The sequence below is a fragment of the Trachemys scripta genome, chromosome 9 (genome assembly GCF_013100865.1).
Source record: "Trachemys scripta elegans isolate TJP31775 chromosome 9, CAS_Tse_1.0, whole genome shotgun sequence".
In the NCBI taxonomy this organism is placed as follows: domain Eukaryota; kingdom Metazoa; phylum Chordata; order Testudines; family Emydidae; genus Trachemys; species Trachemys scripta.
This window is the reverse complement of record NC_048306.1, coordinates 56760061-56786649: the sequence shown is the minus strand read 5'-3', so window position 1 is coordinate 56786649 and position 26589 is coordinate 56760061. Positions and strand designations below refer to the sequence as shown.

General features: G+C 49.6%; 1 protein-coding gene and 1 long non-coding RNA gene across 2 annotated transcripts in view; one reads left to right on the top strand and one right to left on the bottom strand.

The window, feature by feature from the left end:
* Positions 1-18641, bottom strand: part of LOC117883086 — a 41168-nt gene extending 22527 nt beyond the window's left edge. Inside the window, exons 1-2 of the long non-coding RNA XR_004647180.1 lie at positions 18029-18641; positions 5614-5700 (exon numbers count right to left, since the gene is read on the bottom strand). This is a non-coding gene — a long non-coding RNA (uncharacterized LOC117883086). The remainder of the gene's footprint in view (positions 1-5613; positions 5701-18028) is intronic.
* Positions 18642-18775: 134 nt separating this feature from the next.
* POLR2D (RNA polymerase II subunit D) lies at positions 18776-25950 on the top strand. The gene is made up of 4 exons (XM_034782063.1): positions 18776-18963; positions 20781-20961; positions 23678-23773; positions 24261-25950. The coding sequence occupies exons 1-4, from the start codon at positions 18891-18893 to the stop codon at positions 24337-24339; spliced, it is 429 nt and encodes a 142-aa protein (XP_034637954.1). The 5' UTR covers positions 18776-18890; the 3' UTR covers positions 24340-25950.
* Positions 25951-26589: the final 639 nt, after the last annotated feature.

The window sequence follows — 26589 nt, the reverse complement described above, 5'->3', positions numbered from 1 at the left end:
GTTTCTTGATTGGAATACAATTAAACTACACTTAAGTTGATTAGGCTCAAGGGTAGAGGGTGGTATAAGGCAAACCACATATCCAAAGTTACATAGCAAACTTCTTTATATACATTTATATATTTCATTGCATTTACTATACATTACATTGTGTTTTGGGATTGGCTTGTTTACTTTGTAAAAACCAATCCCTGTACAGCACACTGTCTACACACTGTCCATGTATGACTTACTCTTTATCTTTATGTTCCAGACTTGTTTTATACATTATCCTGCCCATTGTAAATGGTTCCCTAGGTGATCCCCCTAATTTTAGCTAGTGCAGACATTCTTCTTCAAGTGCTTGTTCACGTCCATTCCACATTAGGTGTGCGCGCGCTGCATGCACAAGCGTTGGAAACTTTTCCCTTAGCGGCACCCAGTGGGCCAGCAGGGCCCCTGCTTGAGTGGCGCCACTGTGCCATGCATATATATCCCCGCTGGCCCGATCCCCTCCAGTTCCTTCTTACCGTCTGTGGCGGCGCTGGAACAACCTCTTGCTCTCATACAAGAAGCAATCCCTTAGCTTTAGAGTACTTAGCTGCTATCAGTTAATTAGCATTCCCTTGTTGTGGACACGTAATAGATTAGGTGCTTGGAGGCTTCCAGCACCCGCACTGGGCTGCGGGGCATGCCGCAGGCCCACAGGTTTAAGCCTTGCGCCATGTGCCGCAAGCATATACTGGTTAGTGACCCCCACGACTCCTGTCTACGTTGCCTGGGGGAATCACACCACACAGAGAGGTGTAAGATTTGCAAGGCATTTAAGCCTAGAGCAAAGAAAGAGAGAGACTTTCGTTTGAAGCAGTTGTTGATGGAGGCCCCGCTGCAGCCATCTGGCCCAGAGCGCTCAATGCCGGCTCTAGCCTCCTTGGTGTGGAGTGCCCCGGAGTCGTCAAGAGACCCAGTGCTGGACAAGCACCACAAGGCATCGGCCTCGGAGTGAAGTAGGCCCCAGCACCGCTCATCCTCCCTGGTGCGGCCCAAGGCTAAATCAAAGCAAGGGCGTGGACGTTCCCCACAAAGGAGACCAGCGCCATTTAAGGGCCCGGGCACTGGGAAGATTGCGATGGATGTTGTACCGGCGCCAGCACCAGTGGCACCAGCGCCACAAGTCCCACTGAGTCCAGCCCTAAGGGAACTCAGTGAGGACAACGGGCTCGAGGGAGTAATAGATCAGCCCTCCATGCCTGACACCTTTGAGGCGGCGAAGGACCTAATCAGGTTGTCAGCGGTGAGCCCCCTCCCAACCAGGGAGAAGCCTCCGGCACCCGTGCCTGGGGTGCCGTTGAGAGGAAAGCCAGCAATGGTGCGTCGTTCAAGGACACCGTCCCGGCATCGCTTCCAGCGTTGGTCCCGGTCGAGTTTCGAGTCTGTGGACTCTGTTACCCCTGACGCAGAGGGAAGTCTCGGTACCGGAGGCAAGTCAGTGCACGGGTTTAGTGCAAGGGACTTGATGCTCTCCAGCACCCCCCAGAGACCGGCACCAGGAGAAGGCAAGCTGGTCAACACTGAAGGCTTCCAGAAGTCACCGGTCCCGGTCCAGGTCTTGGGAGCACCGATACCAGTCCCAATCCTGTGAGCAGCAGTACCGGTCCCGGTCCCGTTCGGCAAGAAGCCGCTCGTCGCCCTCCTGCTGGCACAGATTGACAGCACCGCCGTGGCCTTCGAGTTCGGCATCGCCAGAGTCCAGCGCAGACTTGGGCCAATACAGTTACCCGCACCGGACAACAGAGAACACCAAGTTGGGTGGCAACCCCAGTGGGGACCACCAGGACACTGGCCCTTCTGGACCCCTTGGGCCTACCACCAGCGGCAGGGGACTCCCTCCAGGGCCAGCTACTTGGTGCACCGGTCCCGATCCCCGCACCGACGCTCCGACCACCTGCACCTTCGCCAAGTGAGAGACCAGAGAAACCAGCACTGAGTCCAGTGCCGCCCCAAGGTCAACTGTCCTGGCCCGAGCCGTAAGCCCCTCCCTTGGGGGAGGGGGGACCAAAGGGAACAGCAGGAGGAAGCCGAGCAGCTGCTGACCTCTTCATCATCCCCAGATGAAGTGGTGGCAGGCACAGCAGTATGAAGGCCTCCGCCAATAGTCCACAGCGCCCACCAAGAGCTGCTGCATAAGGTTGCTCATAACTTGGTTACAGGCCGAGGAGACGGTTGAGCAGGAGGACCCCATGGTGGACATTCTGAGCCCAGATGGTCCATCCAGAATAGCGTTTCCGCTCATTAAGACCATACAGTCGAACTATAAGACTATATGGCAGACCCCGGCCTCCAGTGCTCCACCAGCCAAGGGTGTGGAGCGCAAGTACTTCGCCCTGTCAAAGGGGTACGACTTCTTGTTCTTCTTCGAGTGATTGCTCATGTGTATTCCACTATAGGTGTGCGTGCTCGCCACGTGCATCGGTGCCAGAAGTTTTTCCCTTAGCAGTATCCGTAGTGAGGGAGCACTGCTGCAACCCCTGGAGCGGCGCCGATATATCGCGCCATAAATGGGGCTGCGCGTTCCCCCAACCCTCAGTTCCCTCTTGCCGCCAGTGAAGGTAGTCAGAACTTGCTCCAGCCTTGGCTGCAGCGTTTATAGCCTTAGTGATATCCAGTTTCACTGAACCTTTCTTTCGTCAGTGCCTGGCTCGGGGCATGCCCCGTGGCCCAGGCTTCAAGTCGTGCGACTCCTGTCGCAACTCTATGCCCAGAAGCGATCCACACTCTGTGTCTTCGCTGTCTGGGCGAGGCTCACGTTAGTGAGTGTTGTAAGCTTTGTCGTTCTTTCAAACCCGAACGAAGCGGGAGCGTGAAATTCGACTCCGGGCCTTACTAATGGAGTCAGCATTGGCCCTGGCACTGGCGCATTGACCCGATTCCATCCCCAGCACCGCGTCTTCAGTGCGCAGCGAGGCACCGTCGACAACTTGGCACCGCTTGCCTAGTAAGAAGCAAGGCAAGATCCAGCAGCGCCGAGAGAAGGAGAGGGGTGAGGCTGGATCCGAGTTGGGCAGCCCACGATCCCCGTCAGGACCGAGACCTCCAACTCGAGTTGAGGGGAGCAGTCCAGTTCCATCCGCGTGAGCCTCGCCTGAAGCACGCATGCCTTTGATGCCAGAGGCAGCTCAGGCCGCACGTGATATCCTATCGCTTCCAGTGCCGGGAGCGCCGCCTTGGTCGTGCCCCCGGTCCCGTGAGCCTTTGGGTGCCCATCAGCCCTCCCCGGCGGTGTCGGAGGTCATGGTACCTTCCTGGGTTGGGGTGCTGAGCAGAGCCCCACGACGCACGTCAACTCCGCGTGCCGGCTCTTCGGCGAGCGGATCCCACTCCTCTGGTCTCTGGCGCCGTAGAGGAGGTCACAAGGGGCGACGCCGTTCCTCCTCCAGCCAGTCCGAGAGGAAAAGGTCTCGCCGCCGTCGGCACCGGCGCTCATAGTCCAGCGCCTGCCATCACAGAGGCCATGCTCGGAGTGCGTCCTGAAAGTCCCCGGCACCGAGGCACTGTGGCCACAGGTGCCACAGGGAGTCCAGAGACAGCTCCTCGGACATTTACCTGTCGACTTCATCCAGGTCGAAGTCTCGGGGCAGGAGCCGTCATGATAGAGACCACTCCAGTCGTTCTTACGGCACCGTGTGCTCCTCCATGACTTTGGCATCGGCGCGCAGCTGTCTCTCCCCCGAGCCACACCGCAGGAGCAACCAGCTCTGCCGGTGCCCCATGCGTCTCAGTTCCAGGCCGCTCCCTGGCGAGGACAGTGGTGCCAGTGGGCACCGTGGCCTCAGGCACCCGCTCAGCCGGGACCTCACTCCATGGTGGGAGCCTCTCAGGGTCACCCTGCGTCGCCTCCCCGGCACCGGGATCAGGCCGTGGGCGCCGAGCCCCCGGCACCGACTCCGGCACAGGACCCGGACGTCGAGCCTACGATGCCGTCGGTTGCTGAAGGCACTGCACCATCCACCTCTTCGGCGCAGGGCGATTCAGTTGCGGCACCGCCTCTCTCTTCTCAAGAGGACTACAAGGAGCACCAAGAGCTGCTTCAGAGGGTGGCAGCAAACCTCGAGCTCCGGGCTGAGGAGATGGAGGAGCCCTCAGATACATTGGTCAATGTCCTCGGTTCCTCGGTACTGGGACGTGTGGCCTTCCCATTCCATTAGGGGGTAGTCAACATCGCCTCTGGCAGACCCCGGCCTCTCTTGGGCCCATTTCCAAGAAGCCCGAAAGGAAGTACTTCGTCCCCACAAGGGGTCACGAGTACCTATACACTCATCCAGCTCCAAACTCTTTGGTGGTAGAGTCAGTCCACCACCGTGAGCGGAACAGCCCATGCCCACACCAAAGGACAAGGATGCTCGTAGACTTGATTCCTTTGGAAAAAAGGTTCATTCATCTGTGAATTTCCGGCTCAGAGTGACAACCACCAGGCACTGCCAAGCTGGTATGAGTTTAATCTCGGGGGATCCCTCCCCAAGTTTGTGCCCCTTCTTCAAGACAAGGACGGGAAGGAGTTCCGGGCTCTAATTGATGAGGGTGAGGCCGCGGCCAAAGCAGCTCTCCAGGCGGCTTTGGATGCAGTGGTCACAGCCGCTCGTTCGATGGCTTCCGCAGTCTCCATGCGATGGGCGTCGTGGCTCTCGCTCTCGGGGCTGTCCGTGGAGTCCCAATCCATAATGCAGGACCTGCCGTTTGATGGCAAGGCCCTATTTGCAGACCAGACAGATATCCGTCTGCACGAGATGAAGGACTCCCGCACCACCCTGCAGACGCTAGGCCTCTACGTCCCGCCCTCTAAGGACAAGCCCAGGCCTCAAACCTCTGCCCCTCCGAAAGCGGCAGAGTGAATGAAGGCGTCGGTCCCAAGGCCAATCCCCTTCGGCCCCACGACCTGGGCCTCGAAGGCCAAAGGGCCAGGGAAATGGCGTTTTTGACTCATTGAGGGGGGGTCACAAGGCCTGTTGCCAGTGTACCCCCCCATTAATAAGTTACCTTTTGTCAACCGTTTATCGGCTTTCCGACTGCAATGGTCCTGTATAACGTCGGACCAATGGGTCCTCAGCACCATCTCCCAATGGTACGGGTTGCAGTTCGTTTCAACCCTCCCCACCGTCCCCAGTCTGGGCAGCCTGCCGAGGACCTGGAGCATGCCCTCCTCCTCCGCCAGGAGGTAGAGCGCCTCCTCTCCCTGGGAGTTGTGGAAAGGGTACCTCGGGAATACCAGGGCAAGGGTTTTTACTCCAGGTACTTCCTCATCCCGAAGGCGAAGGGCGGGCTTCGGCCCATCCTCGACCTGCGGAATCTCAACCAGTTCCTGGTTCGTTGCAAATTCCGCATGGTGTCCCTGGCCTCTATTATTCCATCCCTAGACCAGGGGGATTGGTTTACGGCGCTGGACCTCCAGGATGCGTACTTTCACATCCACATTTTCGAGGGTCACAGGCGCTTCCTCGGTTTCCTGGTGGGACAGGACCACTTCCAGTTTACGGTCCTCCCCCTTGGGCCTCTCTACTGCCCCCAGGGTATTTTACGAAGTGCATGACCGTGGTGGCGGCCCACCTCAGGAGGAAAAGGCTGCAGATCTTTCCCTACCTCGATGACTGGCTGCTCAAGGGCCGGTCTCGGTCTCTAGTGCAGCAGCAGATGACTTTCCTGCTGGGCACCTGCGCAGCTCTAGGCCTAGTGGTGAACGAGGAGAAATCAAAGTTAATACCGGTTCAGCGCATAAGCTTCATAGGAGTGCTTTTAGATTCCCGGGTGGCCATGGCCTCCCTCCCATGGGACAGATTCAAGACGCTCAAAGCTCTCATCGCCTCGGTCACAGCCTTTCTGGTAACCACGGCACAGGTGTGCCTTCAAATCCTAGGCCACATGGCAGCATGCACCTATGTGGTGTGACATGCCAGGCTTCGAATGAGGCCCCTCCAGCTTTGGCTGGCCTCCCAGTACTCCCAGGCCACGGATGGCCTGGACAAGGTTGTCACAGTGCCGCCCACAGTGGTGGCAGACCTCCAATGGTGGTCCCGCCCGAGCATCCTGCTCCGGGGTATCCCCTTCTGAGAGCCCCATCCCTCATTAGATCTAGTGTCGGACGCCTCGGACCTAGGCTGGGTAGCCCACGTGGGGGATTTCAGGACCCAGGGTATGTGGTCACCAGAGGAACTAACCCTGCAAATAAACGTCAGGGAGCTCAGGGCCATACGCCTGGTGTGCGTGGCTTTTTGCCAGCACATACAGGGGAAGGTGGTCAGAGTCCTCACGGACAACACGACCGCCATGTATTATGTCAACAAGCAGGGGGGCACGCGTTCCTGGACTCTATGCCAGGAAGCCCAACTCTTGTGGGAGTTCTATATAGCCCACAACATACTCCTGCGTTCATTCTACCTGCCCAACAAGAGCAACACGCTCGCGGACCACCTGAGCAGGGTGTTCTCCCAGCATCACGAGTGGTCCCTGCACAAGGAGGTGGCCAGGTGGATCTTCCTACAGTGGGGTACTCCCCAGGTAGACCTGTTTGCCACCGCCCAGAATCGACAGTGTCCTCAATTCTGCTCCAGAGCGGGACACGGCGACGGGGCGATATAGGATGCGTTCCTGCTCCCATGGTCGGGGTCCCTGTTGTATGCCTTCCCGCCCTTCCCCCAATAGGCAGGGTCCTACAGAAGGTGAAGTCAGACGGGGCGAGGGTTATCCTCATAACACTCGGATTGGGCCCATCAACATTGCTACAGGACCCTACTGCAACTTTTAGCGGCCCCCCCCCTCGCAGGCTGCCGCTCCGCCCGGGCCTCTTCTCCCAGGAGGAAGGTCGTCTCCTCCATCCCAACCTAGCCGCACTCCACCTGACAGCGTGGCTGCTCCATGGTTAACTGAGAAGAAAGGGAGGTGTTCTGAGAATGTGAGAAGGGTCCTGCTGGAAAGCAGGAAACCCTCCACGTGGCGAACCTACCTGGCTAAGTGGTATAGGTTCTCCAGGTGGGCGAGGGATAGAGGTTCCTCTCCCTCTTACGTGTCTATCCAGCTTGTCCTTGATTACCTACTGTCCCTTAGGACCCAAGGGCTGGCGCCCTCCTCGATCAGGGTGCACCTGGCGGCCATTTTGGCTTTCCACCCCCTGTGCAGGGCCTGTCGGTGTTCTCACATCACATGACGGCCCGGGTTCTGAAAGGGTTAGATCGGGCATTCCCTTATGCTAGACCCCCGGTCCCGCTCTGGGACCTAAACCTAGTGCTCTCCTGCTTCACGGGGCCGCCTTTCGAGCCCTTAGCCACGTGTTCGTGGTCCACCTGTTGTGGAAGGTGGCACTCTTAGTGGCTATCACCTCAGCCCGCTGGGTCTCCGAGCTCAGGGCCCTGACTTCTGAACCGCCGTATACGGTCTTCCATAAGGATCAGGTTCAGCTCCGCCCTCACCCCGCCTTTTTGCCGAAGGTAGTCTCGGCTTTCCACATGGATCAGGATATTTTCCTCCCGATCCTCTGTCCTAAGCCCCATTCCTCCAATGAGGAACGTCGCCCGCACGTGTCAGACGTGCGCACTGCGCTGGCTTTTTACTTAGACAGAACCAGGCCATTTAGAAAGTCCCCCCAGCTTTTTATTGCTTCGGCCGAGTGCATGAGGGGGCGACCAGTCTCCACCCAGCGGATCTCCCGCTGGATCACCTCGTGCATTCGCACCTGTTACGACCTGGCAGGGGTTCCCCCGCCTCCTATTGTGAAGGCGCGTTTGACGAGAGCCCAGGCCTCGTAAGCGGCCTATGTGGCTCATGTCCCTATTCAGGACATCTGTAGGCCTGCTACGTGGTCCTCTGTCCACACTTTTTCATCGCACTATGCCATCATCTCCCAAGCCAGGGATGACACCAGGTTTGGTAGGGTGGTGCTCCGCCCGGGCAACCCTTAAACTTTACACTTAAACTCCTACCCGCCTCCTTCAGGGATAGCTTGGAGTCACCTATAGTGGAATACACATGAGCAATCACTCGAAGAAGAAAGGACAGTTACCTGTTCCGTAACTGGTGTTCTTCGAGATGTCTTGCTCAGGTGAATTCCACATCCCGCCCTCCTTCCCCTCTGTCGGAGTTGTCTGGCAAGAAGGAACTGAGGGTGGGGGGAGCGCGCAGTCCCCTTTATGGCGCGATATATCGGTGCCACTCCAGGGGTCGCAGCGGTGCTCCCCCACTACGGATATTGCTAAGGGAAAAACTTCCAGCATCGATGCACACCTATAGTGGAATACACCTGAGCAACACATCTCGAAGAACGCCAGTTACGGAACAGGTAACTGTCCTTTTTGCCACCCAAGCCCATGTTCCCTGGTAGTCTCGGCAGTAAACGAGAAAGAGTGCCATGGGCAGCAGGCCCTGGCCCCTAAGGCCAAGGAAGCGAAGCACCTGGACCTGTTTGGCAGGAAGGTGTACTTCTCAGGGGGCCTCCAGTTGAGAATTGCTGATCAATAGGCCATCCTCAACAGGCATAACTTCAACTCCTGGACGGCAGTGGAGAAGTTTAAGGACAACCTCCCGCAGGGTTCCCAACAGGAGTTCACGGCGCTGGTAGACGAAGGCAAGGCCGTAGCGAAGACCTTTCTCCAGGCGTCCTTGGATTCGGCAGATGTGGTGGCCAGGACAATTGCATCTGGCGTGTCATGCGATGCTTGGCGTGGCTTCAGGAGTCTGGTCCGCCACCTGAGGTCCAGAACTCGCTCCAGGACCTCCCCTTCGAAGGGTCTGGGCTCTTTTCGGACCAGACGGACGCAAAGCTACATAGCTTCAAGGACTTGAGGGCTACACTCAAGTCGCTAGGTATGCACACTCCGGCGACTCAAAGGAAGCCCTTCAAGCCGCAGCCGCTTCCTCAGCGTCACTACCAGCCTCGTCCTAGGCATGAGCCCTACCGCAGGCGAAGCAGGGATAACAGGAGGCGACGTAATAATAGCAGCTCCACTAGGCCGGGCTAGAGCCAAGGCCAACATAAGTCCCATCCGGGACCTAAACCAGGCTTTTGAAGGTGCGCTTGAGGACAGCATACCAGACCAATCACTGGATCCATCCTCTTGTTTCCTGAACCGCCTGTCCCATTTCTCCCATATGTGGTCCAGCATTATGTCAGACCGTTGGGTGTTACGCACGGTGTGAGGCAGATACATGCTGCAGTTCTCCTCCCTGCCTACCTCCCACCCCCCTTCCCTGTCCCTCTTCAGGGACCCCTCTCACAAGCACCTCCTGGAGAAGGAGGTTCGCACACTCCTAGAGGTGGGGGCAGTAGAGATGGTACCGAAAGACTTAAGGGGGAAAGGGTTCTACTCCCAATACTTCCTCATTCCCAAGGCCAAAGGAGGCCTTCGACTCATTCTAGACCTGTGCGATCTCAACAGGTTCCTGGTCAAGCCCCGGTTCCACATGGTCTCTCTGGGCACCATCATCCCTTCCCTGAATCCAGGGGACTGGTACGCTGCCCTCAACATGAAGGACGCGTACTTTCATATCGCCATCCACGCAGCGCATAGCCGATTCCTGCATTTCACCATGAACCAGGAACATTACTAGTTCATGGTTCTCCCATTTGGCCTAGCTGTGGCCCCACGGGTGTTCACAAAATGCATGGCGGTAGTGGCGGCCTTCTTACGAAGGCAGAGGATTCGAGTTTACCCATACCTCGATGACTGGCTGCTGAAGGAGGTTCGGTCCCACGTGCAGGTGGCCCTGAGACTATTCCGCACGCTGGGGCTCCTGGTCAACGTCACCAAGTCCACCCTCATTCCAACACAGAGAGTGGAATTCATAGGGGCAGTCCTAGATGTGGTACAGGCAAAGGCGAGCCTTCCAGTATCACTATTTCTAGCCATCCAGCAAGCAGTGAACTCCCTGTGCCAGTTTCCCACTACAACGGCCATATGCTTCCTGCGGCTGCTGGGCCACATGGCAGCATGCACGCATGTGGTCAAGCATGCCAGACTGAAACTCAGAACGCTGCAGGCTTGGCTTGCCCGTGTATACCGCCCAGGCAGAGACCCCCTGGACTTGGTAGTGACAGCCCCAGGGAATGTGCTAGACTCCTTGCGGTGGTGGCCGTCCCAGACCGTGGTTTGCGAAGGCATCCCCTTTGCCACACAACAGATGGATCTGACACTTGTGACGGATGCATCAGACCTCGGATGGGGTGCTCACCTAGGGGTGCTCACCTAGGGGCAGTGATGAGCTCCCAAAATCCTAATAACCTGTTCCCTACTGGGTCCTCGGTGACACTTCGGCGGTGGGGGTGTGTGTATCTTCGCTCCGGGTTTTTGGCGGCACTTCGGCGGTGGGTCCTTCAAACCCGGAGCGAGTGAAGGATCTGCCACCAAACTGCCGCCGAAGACCCAGTAGGGAACCGCCCAGTGAGTATAAGCCCCACGTGCTTCTCTCTCCCCCAGCCCTATCTGAACTGCCGCCAAAGACCGGTAGGGAACCGCCCGGTGAGTACAAGCCCCACGTGCCTCTCCCACCCCCATCCGACCTCCACCCACGTCCTGCCCCCACCTGCCCCACCCCTACCCAACTTGCCCCGCTCCCTGTCCCCTGACTGCCCCAACCCATCCACCACCACCCCGACAGACCCCCGGAACTCCCACACCTACCCAACCCCCCCCGTTCCCCATCCCCTGACCACCACCCCCGAACCTCTGCCCCCTCCAACTGCTCCCTGCCCCTTATCCAACCCCTCCTCCCAGCTCCGGCCCAGCGCTCTTACCATGCTGCTCAGGGCAGCGTGTATCGATGCCGCGGGGCCCGCTGTAGCTCGCAGCCCCACCCCCTAACCATGCTGCTCAAAGTGGCAGGAGGCACGCTGAGGCTCTGCGAGAGAGGGGAAGGCGGGGGATCCTCTCCAGCCAGGAGCTCAGATGAGCCAGACAGGACAGTCCCACGAGCCACATAGTTTGCCCACTCCTTTACAACTGGTTCTAAACCAGCTTCTAAATTTAACAACTGGTTCCTGCGAACCAGCTCCAGCTCACCACTGCCTAGGGGACCACAGGACTCAAGGCTTGTGGTCAGGAGCAGAGGGTTTGCTCCATATCAATGTGAAGGAGCTGAGGGCTGTTTGTTTAGCCTGCCAGACCTTTCACGCCACTTTGAGTGGTCACGGCGTGTCAAGGCTGCTTCCCCACTCTGAACTTTAGAGTACAAATGTGGGGGCCTGCATGAAACTTCTAAGCTTAACGACCAGCTTAGATCTGGTCCGCTGCCACCACTCCCAAAGTGCTAATTCCCTTCCCTGGGTAGCCTTGAGAGACTCTTCACCAATTCCCTGGTGAATACAGATCCAAACCCCTTGGATTTTAAAACAAGGAGAAATTAACCATCCCCCTCCTTTCTCCCACCAACTTCTGGTGGATCAAGATCCAACCCCCTTGGATCTAAAAACAAGGAAAAATCAATCAGGTTCTTAAAAAGAAGGCTTTTAATTAAAGAAAAAGGTAAAAATCATCTCTGTAAAATCAGGATGGAAAATAACTTTACAGGGTAATCAAACTTAAAGAGCTCAGAGGAATCCCCTCTAGCCTTAGGTTCAAAGTTACAGCAACAGAGATAAACACTCTAGCAAAAAGGTACATTTACAAGTTGAGAAAACGCCTTGCCTGGCTGTTTACTTACAAGTTTGAAATATGAGAGACTTGTTCAGAAAGATTTGGAGAGCCTGGATTGATGTCTGGTCCCTCTCAGTCCCAAGAGCGAACAACCACCAAAACAAAGAGCACAAACAAAAGCCTTCCCCCCACCAAGATTTGAAAGTATCTTGTCCCCGCCAGCACTGGTTCACCACGCTCCTGGAGCTGTTGGTGGAAGCCCCGATAACCCTGCCCCTACACCGGGAGCTCATCACGCAGGACAGAGGGCGACTCCTCCACCCCGACCTGCAATCACTACATCTGACGGCATGGAAGCTCTGTGGCTGAATGCTTTGGACAGCCAGTGCTTCCTTCTTGTGCAGCAGGTTCAAATTGGTAGTAGGAAGCCCTCTACCAGGGCCACTTACCTGGCCAAGTGGAAGAGGTTCTCGTACTGGTGTGGGCCACAGCGGGTTCAGCCATGCGAGGCTCCGGTGCTGACCATTCTAGAGTACCTACTGCACCTCAAGCAGCAGGGGCTGGCCCCGTCCTTGATCAGAGTGCATCTGGCGGCCATCTCCGCCTTCCACCCGGGGTTTTCAGGGGGCTCGGTGTTCTCTCACCCAATGGTGGGGCGGTTCCTTAAAGGACTGGAGAGGGTGTTTCCTTACTCACGCCCCCCAGTCCCTCCATGGAATCTCAACTTAGTCCTTTCTAAGCTCATGGGGGCCCCCGTTTGAGCCCTTCACTACCTGCTCTTTTCTCCACCTTTCCTGGAAGGTGGCATTCCTGGGAGCCATCACCTCGGCCAGAAAGGTATCTGAGTTGAGGGCACTCACTTCGGAGCCACCATATACAGTGTTTCATAAAGACAAGGTGCAGCTCTGTCCGCACCCCAAGTTCCTCCCAAAGGTGGTCTCACAATTCCATCCAGGAATTTGTCTGCCGGTGTTTTTTCCCAAACCCCATGCGGATCTGAGTCACCGCAGCCTGCACACCCTGGATGTCCGTCGAGCGATGGCGTTCTACTTGGAGCGCACCAAGCGCTTTCGTAAATCCACACAGCTGTTCGTGGCTGTGGCTGAGAGGATGAGGGGCCTACCAGTGTTGGCGCAGCGAATCTCCTCCTGGATTACAGACTGCATTCGGGTGTGTTATGACCTCGCAGGTGTTCTGGCCCTGGTGGTCATGGCCCACTCGACCAGTGTGCAAGCAGCTTCAGCGGTTTTCCTGGCACAGGTCCCGATCCAGGAGATCTGCAGAGCAGCCACCTGGTCGTCAGTGCATACCTTCACAACCCACTACGCGGTCAACCAGCAGGCCTGAGAGGACGCGGTGGTTGGTGGGGCGGTCTTCCGATCACTTGTTCCGTGACTCCTGCCCTCCTTCAAAGGTAAACTTGTAATTCACCTAATGTGGAATGGACGTGAACAAGCACTCGAAGAAGAAAAAACAGTTACCTACCTTTTCGTAACTATTGTTCTTTGAGATGTGTTGTTCATGTCCATTCCACCACCTGCCCTCCTACCCCTCTATCGGAGTCGCCGGCAAGAAGGAACTGTAGCGGGTCGGGCCAGCAGGGATATATATGCACGGCACAATGGTGCCACTCAGGTGGGGGCCCCAACGGCCCAACAGGTGCCGCTAAAGGAAAAGTTTCCGACGCTCGTGCACGCGGCGCGCACACACCTAATGTGGAATGGCCGTGAACAACACATCTCGAAGAACAACAGTTACGAAAAGGTAGGTAACTATTTTTTTCTGTTTCCAGCCTGCTAATCCAGTTACCTCTCTCATCCTGTCTTCTAAGAAATAAGGCCTCACCCATGTCTAATTACCCATATTATGCCAGGTCTACAATCTGATCCTTTGTTCCACAACCAGTATCAAGTTGAAATAAGAATCACCTTTTCCGGCTTTTCCCACAAAGTGTGAAGTTAGTGGCATACATGAAACATTTCATCTCTCCACTTTCCTTCATTGCTGCTGAATATTGTGAAATAAGCTCTGATCCCTAGATGCAACCCCAGCAAGCTCTTATAGTCCAATCTATTTTCCTGCTCTCTCCTAGCTCTGGTCTTAATAACAGGCACAGGCTCCAGTGGAACAGCCAGATGGGGCTGGGACAGTCTAGTCTGTGAAACTGCCCAACTATGCAACTAGCTGAGAAATTGGGGCAAGTGTAATGAACCCTCAACCTAGCAGCATTAATTTACCAGCAGCTTAAGGGCTCATCCATCCTAATGGTGGAGATCAGTCAAGTGAAAGTGTAGTGGTAGTTGTGGTTAACTCTTATAAAATGCTGTGAAATCTGTAAATGAAAATGAGCTAGGTGTTAGTATCCAGAAAAGCACTGTTACTCCCTTTATATATATATAATGAGCTGTTACCCAAAATGTGGGGCCCTGTGAGTTGTTTCTGTTAAAAAGGAGAAATTTATCACTCAACTATTTCTTTGATGCAATCCTTATTTACAAAGAATGTACGCAGTCCTGTTTCCTTGAACACAGGAGGAATCAAACAGGAGCTCCAAGCCGTCTTTCCAGTCAACAAGTGAAATCAAAACTATTAGCTTTTTCTCAGGGCCATGCTATCAGTGGTTCTGTGCCTATCTGGTGCTTGCTTGCTACCTTTTTCTCTCTAATTTTCTGGTCTTTCTGGAGAACAAGTGATCACCATTCTCTTTAAAAGAACTCTTATGATATTTGAAGCCTGTTATTAGCTATTAGTTATTGAAACCCCCTCAGTCTCCTTTTCCCAAGACTAAACATGCCATTTTTTCTAGTTTCGGTTTTTCTAAACCTTTTATCATTTTTGTTGCTTTTCTCTGAACTCTCCAAATGGTCTCTATCTTTCCTATAGTGTGGTGTCCAGCACTAGACATAGCACAGCTGAGGCCTCACCTGATCTAGAGCTGAGTAGAGAGGGATAATTACCTCCTGTGTCTTTCATACAACACTTCCATTAATACACCCCAGAATATTAGCCTTTTCAGCAACTGCATCACGTTTAACTCATATTCAATGTTCACTATAACGTCCAGATCCTTTTCAGTAATACTACCACCTAGCCAGTAATTCCCTGTTTTGTAACTGAACATTTGATTTTTCCCTAAGTGTAGTACTTTAAACTTGTCTTGTTGACCAATTCTCCAATTTATCAAGGTGGTTTTAAATTCTTATCCTGTCCTCCAAAGTGCTTGCAAGCCCATTCAGCTTGGCATCATCCAGAAATTTTATAAGCATTCTCCACTCCATTATTTAAGTCATTAATTAAAATATTAAACAGCACTAGACCCAGAAAAGACCCTTTGGGATCTCACTAGATATGTCCTCTCAGTTTGACAGCTAACCACTGATAACTACTCTGAGTATGTTTTCTCAACCAGTTGCATACCTACTTTATAGTAATTTAATCTAGACCGTCTTTCCCTAGTTTGCTTATGAGACTGTCATGTGCAACTATCAAAAGCCGTACTAAAATGTTGCTGACCTGATAAAAATAGATCTTTAAGAATTAGATATTGTAATCCTCTTATTTTTCCCTCTCTCAAAGTTATTTTTGCTTTTAAGAAGGTAATGTTTTCATAACAATAAAAATACCAAATGGCATTTACTAAACAAGATCATAGTAATTGCTATTTGTCACTAATTACTGAACAAAAACCAAGTAACCTTGGGCTTGACTTCTACAGTGGTGAGATTTTTTTTACCTGTTAATTCAACAAAAGGAAACCACTTTTTGGAATTTCTGTATATTAGTTGATTTTGATAAGGTTTCCTATCACCAACATTTCCCAAATTGTACTAAGCCAAAATGCTACTGGATGATCCTTTTTTCTTCCAATGAGATGTGGTAGCACAGCTAGTTGTTACTAAGGGGGTTACTAATTTGTTTCAAACATTAGGAAGCTAGGAGTTGCCCATATTGGATCAGACCAGTGGTCCATATAGTTGAATATCCTGTCTTTGAAAGTGGTCAATATCAGCTTGGTTTTTTTCCACTCTAAGTCCCAACAATAGGAACAGTGGGTCCACTGGTAAATTATATTTGGTAAGTTCTTTAACTGCCTTGAATATGTTTCTATTTTAGCATATGACCACCAAATGAATATAAAATCTCACTTTATTTTTTCCCCTAAATAGCACAAGTTAAAGATGAGCCACCTGCCCTCTTTTGTTGAATCAGTTTTGATTTGCTTCACAGGATGAACAACACTTACTGATATAATTTTGAAATATATTTATTGGAGCCTACAAGAATACAGGAATAAAAAGGCAAGCTCCTGTTGAGAATATTCTTATCACTTCCTTTCTATCATTATAGCCGCTTCAGCTGTAGCTGGGAACCTTTACAAGTGTCTGGCTTTCTGTTAATTGTTTTTCCACATAGCTCAGTGGAGAGGACACATAGACAAGAACCATGCAAAATTCGTAACTACCGTTCTGAGAAGATTGGTGCTCTTGGCAGATAGGTTATTTGAGAAGTCGCCATGATTCTAAAAGCTTCCCTGATAAAATTGGCATTGATTCTTTTCTCGTTTCCATTGTAAACTTAATGGAGATTGTCTAATTTGCCAGATGTTCCCTTAAATGTTTTAATTCAATCTTTCAGAATGTCTTTCTACTTGTACTGCTTTGCAATCTGAACTAGTTTCCAATCAGTTTCTCTACCTCATTCATTTATCCAGATGGCATGCTTTAAACATTTTGAGTTGGTCCATGCATAACTTCACAGCCGACCCTTTTGCAAGTTTTAAATACTTTGCTCTTGCTATTCTGTAGGAAGCAGCACATTTTTATGCAGGTGAACAGTTAAATCTTCTGATTCTTTAGAAATAACAGCAACCCATTTTTTTTTAAGGTTGTGTTATGATCATATGAAGTCAAACCAGCATGGGTAGCAATCTCATCAGATCCTGCAAGCTAAACAGGATTAGGCTGGGTAGGTACTTAAATGGAAGGACTCTGGGAAAGACAAAACTGTGCCAGGACGTTGTTAGTTATCTCTTGGTGGCACTCTTCCGAGTCAGCATTGAACTGGCATGGCATGGAATAGGGGACATTGTGTATAGAGATTCTGTTTTTTGAGGAAACTTAAAATCAAGGTCCTGACTTTTTCTGGTAATTTAACATCCCAAGGCACTTCCCCACAAAATGTGGGGTATTAATCACAGTGAACTAGCTAAATTCCAATTTGGGTAGTTACATTTTATCTTCTTAAAATTCTTCCTTTAGCTTTACTTGGATACACCATTCTTCATGTTCTGTCACCTACTCATGACTGCTCTTGTGGCTTCCCTTTGCTTCCCCATCAGAAAGTCATTTTTCTGCAGGGAAGCAAAGAAATGTGCAGGGGACAAAAATTCTGCGCATGTGCAGTGACACAGAATTCCCCCAGGAGTAAGATCCTTTATAGTGCATATAATGTGTAAATCAGTTTAGAAACACTCTGGGATTATGCTTGGTGAAAAGCCATTCTGTTTGCTGTCGTAGAAATGTAGGGCTAGAAAGGACCTCAACAGGTCATTTTGTTCATTTCCCCCACACAGAGGCAGGATTAAGTATAGCCCGACAATCCGTGACAGATGTTTGTCTAACCTTTTCCATCTTTCTACCACTATTAACTATTTGTATTTGTCAGTAAGATATCTAGCTGTATTTCCAATGCACCTATCACTGTAGGATCTAGGCCCCACAGATGTAAAAGTTGCATGAAAATTCTATCCATGAAAAATCTTTTCTACTCCCTTATTAAAGCTGCTATTCATAGTGGGATTTCTTAAGATGTTTGTTTTCCTCTAGAACGTAGCTGGGCCACTCTATAGCTCTGGTATTGGAGGAAGACTTATACAAAGATTGTCTTGCAATAAAATTCACTAGTACCAGTCTCTGGGTCAACCTGATTTTTGATGTGAAGGAGTCCCAAAACCTAAGACCCACCATTGAGAATACCTTGCCTCCTAGTCCCTGAGACTATCATCATCAAATGGAGGGACAAGCTACGGTTGCCAATTTTGGTTGGATGTAATTCTGGAGATTATCACATGACTATCTTTAATTCTTGGAGACTCCAGGACAACCACGGAGGGTTGACAACCCTAAGATAGGCAGTATCTCACAGCCAACTGCCAGAGACTATTAATAAGTGCAGTGTAGTCTATGGGTATGGATGTAAGATCATCAGTATAACCAACAATCTCTACATACTATATCCAGCTTTGACATAACTGGGAAGTCTAAAATGCTGGTAGATACTAAATGCTGCTACAACTGGCTTGCCAGCATCTTCTCAATAATCTTGCCCTGGAAGGAGATATTAGAAATAACCAATAGGTGGTTAGATTATCAACATGATCCTGAGCCCCAGGTCAGACAAATGCATATGTCAGAGTAACTGAAAGCATTTCCTCTTACCTTGGTCAAAAGTGAGCTGATAGAATCATTGGTGGCTTTTACCAATCAAGAAGGGTGGTGGGTCCAGTTCCCAGCAAATGCATTGCAAGACCTTTTCCTCTGCAACTGAACCAAACTATGTCAAGAAAAGTAGTGAGGATTTGCTTTTTGGAGAGGCTCTTTGGTTCACTCAGTTATTTCTGCCCCATAAGATGTAAGTGACTGCAGAAAGAAGCAATAGTTGGGTGGATCTGTGTCTGGGTTACTTAGTTGCTTATATGGAGTAGTCCTAATGGAGGGGAGAGCTACTAGTCAACGCTCTGGCCGAGGGAGCATGATCCCTTTGCATCCTTGGCGGTTACGGCACAAGATCACAGGGACTCCCTGCTGCCTGTTGAGACCAACAACATGAAATGTACTCTCTGTGGTGAGCTGGGTGGGAAGTGGGCCTGTCCTGTGGCGAGAAGTTGATGTCTTGCAGCTGGGGTTGCGCCAAGCCTGGTTCCAAATGGGGTTTACCCTGCATTGTCCAGCGCTGGGGGGCTGGCCCTACTCGCAATGAGTTCGCTGTGTCCTGCCTCTGGACCAGCCCAGTCCTGAGGGGCCTGGCACCCCTCAGGTGGTGGCTGGGGGCCTGGGCTAGGCCACACCACACACGGAGGGGGACCTTTTTGGCGTGGGCCTGGCCCCCTCAGCCCGGCCTGGGGGAAGGGTGGGAGAGAGACGCAGTCTCTCTCAGCAGGCGGCGCCCGCTCCGCCCGCCGGCGCCCTCTGGCGGGATCCTCGGAAGAGCGGGTCCCGGCCGCGCAGCCGCGAGGCAGGAGGAGGGCGGGTGCTCGCGGCAGCCTTCGTTTCCGGAGGGGAAGCCGGGCCGGCTGAAGCGATGGCGGCCGGAGGCAGCGAGGCCCGGGTCGCGGACGTGGAGGAGGACGCCTCGCAGCTCGTCTTCCCCAAAGGTGCGTGGGGCCGGGGGAGATTCCCCCGGGAGCTGGGGACGACGACGACTGGAGAGTAGGAGGAGGAGATTCTCCCCCTACGGAGCTGGGGGGCGCATGGAGGTCCGGGGAGTAGGAGGGGGAGATTCCACCGAGCGGGGGGATGGGGCGCAAGGGAAAAATATGTCCTTCTGCAGCCTGCTGTACCCCAAGTTACCTCCCCCCATTCCTGTATCTGTTTCACTGTAAATAAAAGGAACAGTTCCCGGTCTGGAAATTGGGGGCCACTTTACTGCACTCAACCGTGTCAATACAATCCGACTGAAAATTGGGTTTTGAGCCTGTGCGGTGCCTGGCCTCTTGAGGAATTAAAGCTCCGAACATGAAGCTCCTGGTCTAATTCTTTTTCTGGCTGCAGAGTTTTGGCTTTCTGGCCCGGAGTTTAACTTGGAACTCAGTCACATTTCCAGAGCTGTTTTTCATTATAAATCCCCATATATCAAAAGTCAGGGTAATTTCAAAAAGAAAAAAATATGGAATCTCTGACAGCCGTGACAGTAGCTCAATCATCATTGTTCCAGTGGGCCATCTGATTCCAGCAGAACCAGTACATCTTTGAAGTGTTCTTTAAATGACATTATATGATGCTTTTCAGTGTATAAAGGAGTATTATTATTGTTGTTGTTTGTACCATGCTGTGCAAATACAGGACAAAGAGACAGTCCCTACCGCTTTATGTTATAAACCCTGATCTGTATCAAGCTGGCACAATTAAATGATCCCTAGGTTTGAAGTGAGGAACTCTAGTTTTTCTTCTTTGTGGGCTGCCTGTGAGAATATTTTCAAATTATTATTATTTTGGAAATCAACTGTTTAGATTTGAAACACGGATTACAATTGACCAGTGGGTTTCATTGAAAATATTCTGAATGAATCTGAAAAAGATACTAAAGTTTGAATAGCTATCTTTGTTCCTTAAAGGTGTCCTCAAAAGGGGGAAAAATTGGGCCTATGCTCTTTTTTGCTTTTCTGATGTAAATGGAGACCTGAAATATTTGCAATCTACTTGCTTTTTAGCATTAGAAATTCATGCCCTGTCTATTCTGGTAGTCACTCTTGATGACAAGCCAACTAGTGAAGTGGTTACAGACCAAGAGCTGAGAGAGAGAAGTTGATCTATGGAGAGAGGAAAGGATTTTTTAGTCAGATTGTTTAAAACTTTGTTTTTATTAATGCCTATTTAATTTCAATGACCTAAATAACATTTCTAATAAAGGAAGCCTTTATTAAACATTCAGCATCCTCCTCCTTTAATTAAGATGCTAGCAGTAAACATCTCTAAGACCTCCCAGAAGCTCTCCGGCAAAACTGCAGAAGATCACACTTGCCATTCCTGATATTTATAAGATAAAAAACAAGTAGTAAAAAAAGATATTTTAAAGCAAGATACAAACCCAATTTTTAAAAAGCCTTTTCAGTTTTACCCCTTTAATATTTGCCTTTATTTTGGACCTTTGTGTCAACTGAGTAATATTAATTACAAAAATATGGTTAGCTCAAAAGATAGGGCTGATAATTTAAATATGTATGATCAGAAAGTTAAAAATAACTGGAGTGCTACTCAGTATTGTAAATCCAGTTGTGTGGCGTTGGAGGAATTATAGTTATATTCTCATTAGGAACGGCTTCCAGGTCATGGAGTACAGGATTTTCACAGTCAAAGCTGTGGTTCATTTTCCTTCTCCCCAAAGCTATATCCAAGCATGAAAGAAAGCATATAGAAATTGGCTTCTTTGTTGATGTACTTATCCCTCTCTCTCACTGATACTTGCATACAGAATTTGAAACTGCTGAGACCCTTCTAAATTCAGAAGTGCACATGCTTCTTGAGCATCGTAAACAACAGAATGAGAGTGCTGAGGATGAGCAGGAGCTCTCGGAAGTCTTCATGAAAACTCTGAACTACACGGCTCGCTTCAGCCGCTTCAAAAACCGGGAGACCATTGCCAGCGTCCGCAGGTGAGTGGGAGAGTCAAGGAAAGATGATTTTATTGGGGGATTTAGTATGTAATGTGTGTGCTGTATTATCAAGTCGAAACGTGGTATTTATTGTTATTCCCAGGAACAGGGTTGCTCTAGAGCAGTGGTTCTCAACCTGTTTATCATTGTGGGCCACATATGTGGACCACAGTGTGTTACGTGGGCTGCAGGCTGAGAACCACAGCACCCCCAACCTCTCAACAATCCCCTGTGCCTAGCGCTCCCGCTCAGAGTGGGGCCAGGAGCAGAGCCCTGGGTGCTGGGCTGGGTAGCCTGGACTCCCGTGTGGGACCGGGCAGCTGGATCCTGCAGCAGGGCCAGATGCCGGACCCCCACATGGGCGGCTGGATCGCGAGATACTCCCCCCCGTGCAGGGCTGAGTGGCAGGACCACGGGAAACCCCCCTGCACAGCCGAAGCCTGACCCTGAAATCCCACTGCATGGGGCCGGGAGGCCAGACCTGGACCATGCTGTGCGGGGCAAGGCGGCCGGACCCGGATCCTGCTGTGCGGGGCCTGGTGGCCAGATCCCGGGACCCCCGCTGTGCGGGGACGGGCGGCTTGCAGCTGGATCTGGACCCCCGCATGGGACCTGGCAGCCAGACCCGACCCTTGCATCTGAGCCCCATATAAAACCTGGGGGTGCAGTAGCACCCCAGCAAAACTCTAGATCTCTGTGCCCTCCCCCCCAAACCTACCCACAGACCCACTCTCCTGCCTCCTGCGGCACTCACCAGCCCCCTGTTGGCAGGAGCACTCCTGCAAGCTGCCTTACTCTCTCACCCCCTCAGCCAGCCCTGCCCACCTGCTTGACCAGCCTAGCAAATTTTGAAATTATTTTTAGCACACAGCTGGCTGCAGCTGTGTGCTAATTGGGTCACATGCAGCCCACAGGTTGAGGACTGCTGCTCTAGAGATCTCAGTCATGTTTTTCTGGGGAAGTGAGAGACTTGGTGAGGTTCTGTTAGAGCAGTGTGTGACGGGTTGGGTCACAGAAACTCCTTTGGGACTGCCACCTGATGTGCTTGGACTACCTCTGAGCCCGTTTTCCCTGCCAGCTTGGAACTTCAGTACCTTGCCTTGTTTGAGCCAGATACTCTTGCCTGCTGCAAACACAGATCCAAGTCTGAACCACGACCCCTACAAGCTGCAGGCTTAACTGAAAACAGCTTAAGAAGTGCTCCTGTCTCCAGCACTCAGAGACCCAGCTCCCAATGGTGTCTAAACCCCAAATAAATCCGTTTTACCCTGTATAAAGCTTATACGGGGTAAACTCATAAATTGTTCGCCCTCTATAACACTGAGAGAGAGAGATGCACAGCTGTTTGCCCTCCCTCCCCCACTCTTTCCAGGTATTAATACTTACTCTGGGTTAATTAATAAGTAAAAAGTGATTTAATTAAATACAAAAAGTAGGATTTAAGTGGTTCTAAGTATTAACAGTCAGCACAAAGTAAATTACCAAGCAATATAAAACAAAAACGCGCAAGTCTAAGCCTAATACAGTAGGAAGCTAAATGCAGGTAAATCTCACCCTCAGAGGTGTTCCAATAAGCTTCTTTGACAGACTAGCCTCCTTCTAGTCTGGGTCCAGCAATCACTCACACCCCTGTAGTTACTGTCCTTTGTTCCAGTTTCTTTCAGGCATCTCTTTGGGGGTGGGGGGGGGGAGAGGCTATCTCTTGAGCCAGCTGAAGACACAATTGAGAGGTTTTCCCAGGGGCATATGTAGTCTCTCTCTTGTGGGTGGAAACACCTCTCTCTCCCCCATGTAGAATCCAGCTACAAAATGGAGTTTTGGAGTCACATGGGCAAGTCATGGCATCTATCAAAGTCCATTGTTAGCCAAGTACTCCCAATTACTTGAATAACCCCTTCACACTATGTTGACCAAATCTGCCTTAGGTGCTTTCTACAGCAAACACTTTAAATACAAGCATAGAGCCAATGCTCATAACTTCAGATATAAAAATGATACATATATATGAATAGGATGAATACATGCAGAAGAACATAACCTTTGCAAAGATATGTTACATGGCATATCTAGCATAAAACATATTCCAGTTATGTCATATTTACACTCATAAGCATATTTCTATAAAGCATTATGGGGTGCAATGTGTCACAGTGGTTCTCAAACTTTTTTGCATTGGTGACCTCTTTCACAAAGCAAGTGCGACTCTCCCCCTTAATAAATTAAAAACAATTTTTTTTATATTTAACACTATTATAAATGCCGGAGGCAAAGTGGGGTTTGGGGTGGAGGCTTACAGCTCGGGCACCTCTGTGTAATAACCTTGTGACCCCCCTTAAGGGTCATGACCCGCAGGTTGAGAACCCCTGTAGTAGATAACAAGGTAACAAGAGGCCCCAGGTAGGACCTCCAGAGCTATTTTGGTATAAATATTTATATGACAGCAGATTGTGGTAGATGGAAAGGACTTTTCTAGCCCTTTTTTGGGGGGGAGAGGGCTTTTGGAGTTATTGTGTATAATTTTTTGTTCTTACCAGCAATAATGGGGTTGTATTAATAAAATAAATACAACTTATGCTGCCCTTTTTCTCATCCTCATTCTTTGTTCACAGATCTGTCAGAACCATGTCATTAGTTCAGTGTCTTTTACATTCTTTTTTTTCCCTCTGCCTTTTTTACTCCATTTTTTCTATATTCTCACCATCTTCTCTTTCTGCAGTTTGTTGCTCCAGAAAAAGCTCCATAAATTTGAATTGGCGTGTTTGGCTAATCTGTGTCCTGAGACAGCTGAGGAGGCCAAGGCTTTGATTCCCAGGTGAGAATTTATGTCCCAGGTTTTATGATTTATGGGTTCTAAGATGCAGGAATAAGGGGAAAACTGAGCTGACCTATTGTTTCCCCTTTGTATCCAGTGTTTCACAGCCACAGTGGGCTGGCCTACAAGGTACAATTCTACATGACGCCAGTCAGATAACTGTGTTGATGCCTGGCCCTGCCCATTCCTGAGTGTGGTACCCTTTTAATGTCATGTCCTAAAACTGATCAGTGAAAAGGTAGAGGGAGGAAGGTATTTGATTTGCATAATTCAGTGTGGAGGCACATGAGATCTATAACATGGGGCTTCAGAGTTGTCTGTGTATTATAACACAGGAGGAGGTGGAGATTTTGGATAAATGGTGCAATGCCAGTCGGTACCAAAAATGTCTGAGACACTGGTGTAGAAACATGAGGGAATTCTGGATATTAAAAATGAAAGCACAGAGAAGAGGCTTGTTTCTATCATTATTGTTCTTATCTTGCAGCTTAGAGGGCCGGTTTGAAGATGAGGAGCTACAGCAGATTCTTGATGACATTCAGACCAAACGAAGCTTCCAGTATTAGGGCTAATTACCAGCCCTTATTATGAAAGGAAAGATCAGAGAATTTCAGATGTTTCTGTGCACACCAGACCAATCTAGCTAACTCCAGGACAGAGCAAAGAGAGTTCTTGATGCACACTACTTCAGCCTTGGGTCCCACACAGACATGTTTAAACTGGGGACCACTCTTTGACTTGCTGAATATTGTAAACTTGACAAAGATTCATTTGTGGTGAGAGCCATAGAATCTTGGAAACTCCTGTCTAGGTGGTTTCAGTACCTGTTTCCTCCAACTTCCTGTCCCTGCCATGGGAATCTTTAAAGTGTTTTTGGTTACAGGGCCTAGAATAAGCGTAGGTGTGATTCTTCTTTCTTATGAACTCCAGTTACTTAAGGTGGAGAAATTTTGTGCCCATTGATTGTTGAAAATCCTAGTAGTTTGTAGAATCAGAACTGAAAAGATTCTGAGTGTCTTTTGAAATGTTTGTTCAAGATAATGTTTTTTTCTCCTTCAATAGTGCATCATTGTTCAGTTTGATTTAAAATGTGATGTTTCTTCTTATGTTCCTATAATTTGTAAATATTATCTGATTCACTCCAACTTTAATTATTTAAGTCCTATTGAGAAACACTTTGACCTGGACGGAGGGAATAGTCTCTGGGGAGGGGATTATCCAAACATCAGTTGTGATTATTACTACAAATGAATATAAATGAGCAGAATTGTATACACATATTTTGGGAGGGAGAGAATATGACACTCTTATTAGGCTATGATTGGAAACTTGACATCCATATCCATAGTGTTGAAAGATCATGCTGCTTTATAATAGCTGCCTGAGTTACCTTGAGTGACACCTATTGACTCAGCAGCAGTAACATAACTTATTCCTTTTAATATCATTATGTCTCCTGGAATCTAATAAACCAAACATACCTTTCTGATTAACCACAGTAACTTTAATTGGGTCAGAATTATAAGAAAAGGTTACACAGGAGCGAGGTCCTGTATTTTATTAGCTACATCCACCTCGTTTCAATCTTAGATTCAGTCTCCAGCTGCAGCTGTCATCAAACAAACCTCTTATACGCTGCCTCACAGGAGATTTCTGTGACTGCCTCAATGAAATGAAAATACCGATCTTTTAAAAAACAAATTGAGGTGTCTTAATAAGAACTTAATATCAGAACCCTTACTTCCTAGCTTCATTACTTTTGGTGGTAAAGAAGCACTAGCTAGATTATTTGGCTTCTTTGACTTGGTTTCTTTTAAATTTGTCTGATTAGTTGTGATAGTTGTCTCTTGTTGATATTTAAAAATAAGATGGGAGGCTTTAGAGAATAAATCTAACAGCTTTAGTGAGCTGAACCTGATCCCACATTGCTTACATCATCCTCTGCTAATAGACTGATAACTACCAAACATTGAAATCCATAATAAATTACAGCTACCACTTTTCAAAGAAGATCAAAAGCAATAAAACAGACAAGATGGTGGGAAGAAGGCCTCTTAGACCAATAAAACCTCTGTGAACTGCTATTGTATGATAGAACTGAACATGTAATAAAGGGGTTGCTAATACTGTATAGTAAGGGTGTTCTCAAAATATGAAAATTATTCAGGGCTATTTTATTGTTGAAGTTTTGTGACCCCTTGAATTAGCTACATGAAAAGATAAATTCATTGCACCTTGGAAAGAATAATTTGAATTACTCAAATATATTACTATTTCCTAAATAATCTGTAACTGCTCAAAAAAAAAGACGGGGCCACTTATGTGGACAGCCCATTAAAAATGTCTGTTTGGTGTAGAGTTGATGATCAAGAAGGGGAAAAATATAGCATAGTGAAACCTCAGAGTTACAAACACCTTGGGAATGGAAGTTGTTCATAACTCTGAACAAAATGTTATGGTTGTTCTTTCAAAAGTTTACAACTGACCATTGACTTAATACAGCTTTAAAATTTTACTATGCAGAAGGAAAATGCTACTTTCCCTTTAATTTTAGTAGTTTTCATTTAACACATTGCTAATATCCTTTTTTTGTTTCTGCTGCTGCCCGATTTCCAAATGAGGTGTGTGGTTGACTGGTCTGTTCATAACTCTGAGGTTCTACTGTACTTAAAATATGCCATTATAGAAATCAATGTAGTGCCCTCATCTGAAATACTGTTTTGTTCCCCTTTTCTCAAAAAGGATATAGGAGAAATAGAGTGGGTTTAGAGACCAGGAACAACAATGACCAGAGGCATGGGAAGCTCCCATTTGTA

What these genes read in the sequence shown, in the direction of transcription:
- POLR2D (XM_034782063.1), top strand. Translation starts at nt 18,891, where the DNA reads ATGGCGGCCGGAGGCAGCGAGGCCCGGGTCGCGGACGTGGAGGAGGAC. An exon ending in GCAGCTCGTCTTCCCCAAAG is followed by an intron (nt 18,964 to 20,780) that starts GTGCGTGGGGCC and finishes ACTTGCATACAG; the next exon opens with AATTTGAAACTGCTGAGACC. An exon ending in GCCAAGGCTTTGATTCCCAG is followed by an intron (nt 23,774 to 24,260) that starts GTGAGAATTTAT and finishes CTTATCTTGCAG; the next exon opens with CTTAGAGGGCCGGTTTGAAG.